General features: G+C 56.7%; 1 protein-coding gene across 1 annotated transcript; it reads left to right on the plus strand.

Annotated features, from left to right (window-relative positions):
* Positions 1–6: 6 nt before the first annotated feature.
* LOC103893203 (alpha-2-macroglobulin) lies at positions 7–3,223 on the plus strand (the record flags this gene model as incomplete). Its single annotated transcript, XM_009289303.1, has 6 exons — positions 7–160; positions 1,155–1,378; positions 1,952–2,170; positions 2,470–2,597; positions 2,965–3,055; positions 3,191–3,223. Coding segments are annotated over 6 exons (849 nt in total), but the record flags the coding sequence as incomplete, so codon positions are not given.
* Positions 3,224–3,376: the final 153 nt, after the last annotated feature.

Raw genomic sequence — 3,376 nt, forward strand, 5'->3', positions numbered from 1 at the left:
GTGGTGCGTAACGGTCTGTTCTGCCTGGAAACAGCAGCAGATGAGAAAGAAAACCACGTGTACACCAAGGCACTGATGGCGTACGCCTTCGCCCTGGCAGGGAAGGAGGAGAAGCGGAAGGCATTGCTCGGCTCACTTGAAAAGGAAGCTGTGAAAAAGGGTGAGTGCTCCCGGTGGGACATCTCTTTCTTCCAACCCACTGGCCTTACATCTTCCCTTGATAAAATGGCTTTTGTTGGTGGGGCAGTGGCTGCAGGAAATGGCTTGTGTGGGTGGGGAAAGGTGGAGGGAGAGGAAAAACTTGTGCAAAGGGGTTGCGTTTTTGAGAACTCCCTCTCAGTGCCCAGTCCTACTTCTCTGCTCCGAGGGAGTTCATCAGGAAGCACCAGGCACCATCCCCATCGGTGCTGAACTAAAGCGTAGCTCTGCTAGCGTCTCTCCTCAGTCCGCTCCTCTTGCCGCACCAGGCAACGCTTAGCAAAGACTTAGCAATGTTTATGGCCGCTCCTTCCTTCCAGTGCACGTGCTCCACATAGAAGAAAGCTGACCTTGCACAGCACAAGGGACGATAAGAGCTGCATGTGCTGAGAGAGAAAACGAACGTACAGGTCATTTCGGAGGCCATAGCATAAGCTCTGAGTCTTCTAGGAAATCATGTAACGACTCGGAAGCCTTCTGGTAAAGTCAGGCCGGACAGGGGGTTTGCCCAAGCGTTGGGTAGCAGGGCTGTGAAGGAAATAGCCCCAGCACCTTTTGCCTTTTCCACCTGCAGGTGACTATCAAGCCCTGCTCACAGTCGTTGGGTCCCTGTGCCTCACAGAGCTTGTCACTGCCCAACCCCGGCATCTCTGCTCAACAAGGGAAGCAGTGCCAGCCCGGTGCTCTGCTCGTGCTCAAGCCCATAGATGGCCCCTTGAATCTGGAGTCTAGGGCAAAGTGGTATCCAGGCCTGAGGACTGAGCCTCGGCAGTCTCAGACTAGCTGCAGCAAGCAACGAGTTGTCTAACCCTTCCCACTTCATCCTACGTGACGGATGCTTCCTGGAGGCTCTGCCCTCTGGAAGGGGCAGACCGGCAGCAGATCAAGAACTGCCTTCCAATAACTGCTACTAATTGCTTGTTGTCTTGTCTCCACGCTCCCTGCCTCCTGTGAAGATGGGTCTGTTCATTGGCAGCGGCCTGGGAAAGAGCCAGAGGTTGATCTCCCGTACTATCGCTACCGAGCTCCCTCTGCTGAAGTGGAGATGACGGCCTACGTGCTCCTTGCTCACCTCACCACGCAGCCGGCACCTTCCCAGGAGGAGCTGTCATTTGCATCTCTTATTGCAAAGTGGATCAGCGGTCAGCAGAATCCCAATGGAGGCTTCTCCTCCACCCAGGTGAGCTGCTTCTCTCCTGCGACCTCACACATCAATGTCAGAAGATGGGAAGTGTCAGAGACCCAGGTGGGAGCACAGTAAGGTTCACCAGGGCAGGGACTGTAGCCCTGCAGTATATCCCTGCGGTATCTACCATGGTTGCCAAGTTCCCGAGAGGCTAGAGGCTAGTATGTCAGGCAGTGCCTCTGGGGATGACTGATGTTTTGGTTAATGACCTGGTTTTCTCGACACCGCGGGGCAGAACGGTAGGGACACAAGGGACGTGTGTCTGTGGCATCGGAGAGGGCTCCCACTGCAATTTGTTTGTGCATATGAAGTTGCTGCTTCACCCTGTGGCGAGCGAGTGCAGGCTGCGCAGAGCTGCACGCCAGGGAGCTCAGGGAACATGCAACTGCTGCGCAGAGGACACAGGGAGGGAATGGAAACATTTCCCTCTCTGCTATGGGCTTAAAACTGGAGAAGGCGAAGAATGGAGGGGAGGATGCCTGCCGACAGCAGAGGGCAGGCTGTGGGAGGACAGGCTGTGGAAAGGCTGACTGTATTCCCCTGGGTGCCGGGACCCATCTCTCTCAGGACACAGTGGTGGCTCTCCAAGCCCTGTCCCTGTACGGAGCTGTCACCTATGCCAAGAGCGGAGCAGCCTCCAAAGTGACCCTGCGATCTGGAGGGGACTTCCAGCAAGACTTCCAGGTGGATCCCACAAACCGGCTGCTGCTCCAGCGCGTGCCCCTGCCCCAGGTGCCAGGGGAGTACAGCACGGAGGTGTCTGGTGAAGGGTGCGTCTACCTGCAGGTGAGGGTGATGGGGGCAGGTGGCATCGTGGGAGGAGAGCCCCTTGCCAGGCAGGAGCCAGGGAGAGGGCAGAAGGGACAGGGGGGAGGGGAGGAGTGGGAGGGAAGGCTCTGGGAGAGGGAAGAGGAGAAGAAGAGTAGAGGTGTGTGGAGGAGAAAGAGTGGGAGGGAAGGATCCGCAATGTGGAGGAGCTGTGAGAATGGGAGAAGTGGGGAGGCAGGACGGGGAGAGGATGGTCTCTCTCACGTGCTGAGCACCCACACGCACACGCTCACACAGAGCTGCTGGCTCTCCCCTAGACAAGCCTGAGGTACAACGTGCAGCCCACGCAGGAGGATGCGCCCTTCATGCTCCATGTGTACACGATCCCAGAGACATGTGAGGGCTCCAAGGCTCACAAGGTCTTTGACATAGGCATAAATGTCAGGTGAGTCTGCATTTGGGTCTGAGCCTTCCTGAGGAGCCATGGGAGCTGGAGGAGGTCTGGCGGTCCAGGGTGAGCCAGCCTGGAAGCCCTGGAGGGGCAGTGCATCCCTGGAAAAGCGGGCAGGAAGCAGCCGGGCTGGGAGGAGAGGCTGCGGAGGAAGGACATGTCCTGCAGTGGTGGAGCTGTGCGGGCAGCGCAGGGCTGGGCTAGTGAGAGGCTGCATAGGTGACTAGGAGGCCCTGGCATAGCTGGAGAAGAAAGTGCTGGACTGTCAGGACGTGGTGGGGTGCCAAGTGTTATGGAAAAGGTGGAAGCGCCCCCAGCTTCGACTTGAGGTGCGCTGTATCTTTGTGGCTTGGTTCCTTAGTTACACTGGGGAGCGCAATGGCTCCAACATGGTGATTGTTGATGTGAAGATGCTGTCGGGATTCATCCCCGTGAAGTCCTCCGTGAGGAAGGTAGGATGCTGCGTGAAGCATTTCTTTGAGTATATCTGTCCTTAATCAGGGGCATCGGTTTCCTTATTTAAAGGAGCATCTAATTCTTCTCCTGGTATCTTCTCCAGTGTTAGACCTCTCCCTCTTTTCCTCCAGTTCTTCCACCCCTCCGCTGTGGAGGAGGGGTGAATGAGGGATGCCAGCAGCAGCACTCCCTTCCCACCCCTCAAGCACTTGTGGCAGCTTGCAGTAGCTCAAATATATGCACAGTTTGGCCCTGAGACTGAGAGCTGGGAGGAGACCATCAGGTCTAATTTCAGGGACTAAGGAGCCTTGCGAGAT

Source organism: Aptenodytes forsteri, unplaced genomic scaffold (genome assembly GCF_000699145.1).
Source record: "Aptenodytes forsteri isolate BGI_AS27 unplaced genomic scaffold, ASM69914v1 C13840557, whole genome shotgun sequence".
Taxonomy (NCBI): Eukaryota; Metazoa; Chordata; class Aves; order Sphenisciformes; family Spheniscidae; genus Aptenodytes; species Aptenodytes forsteri.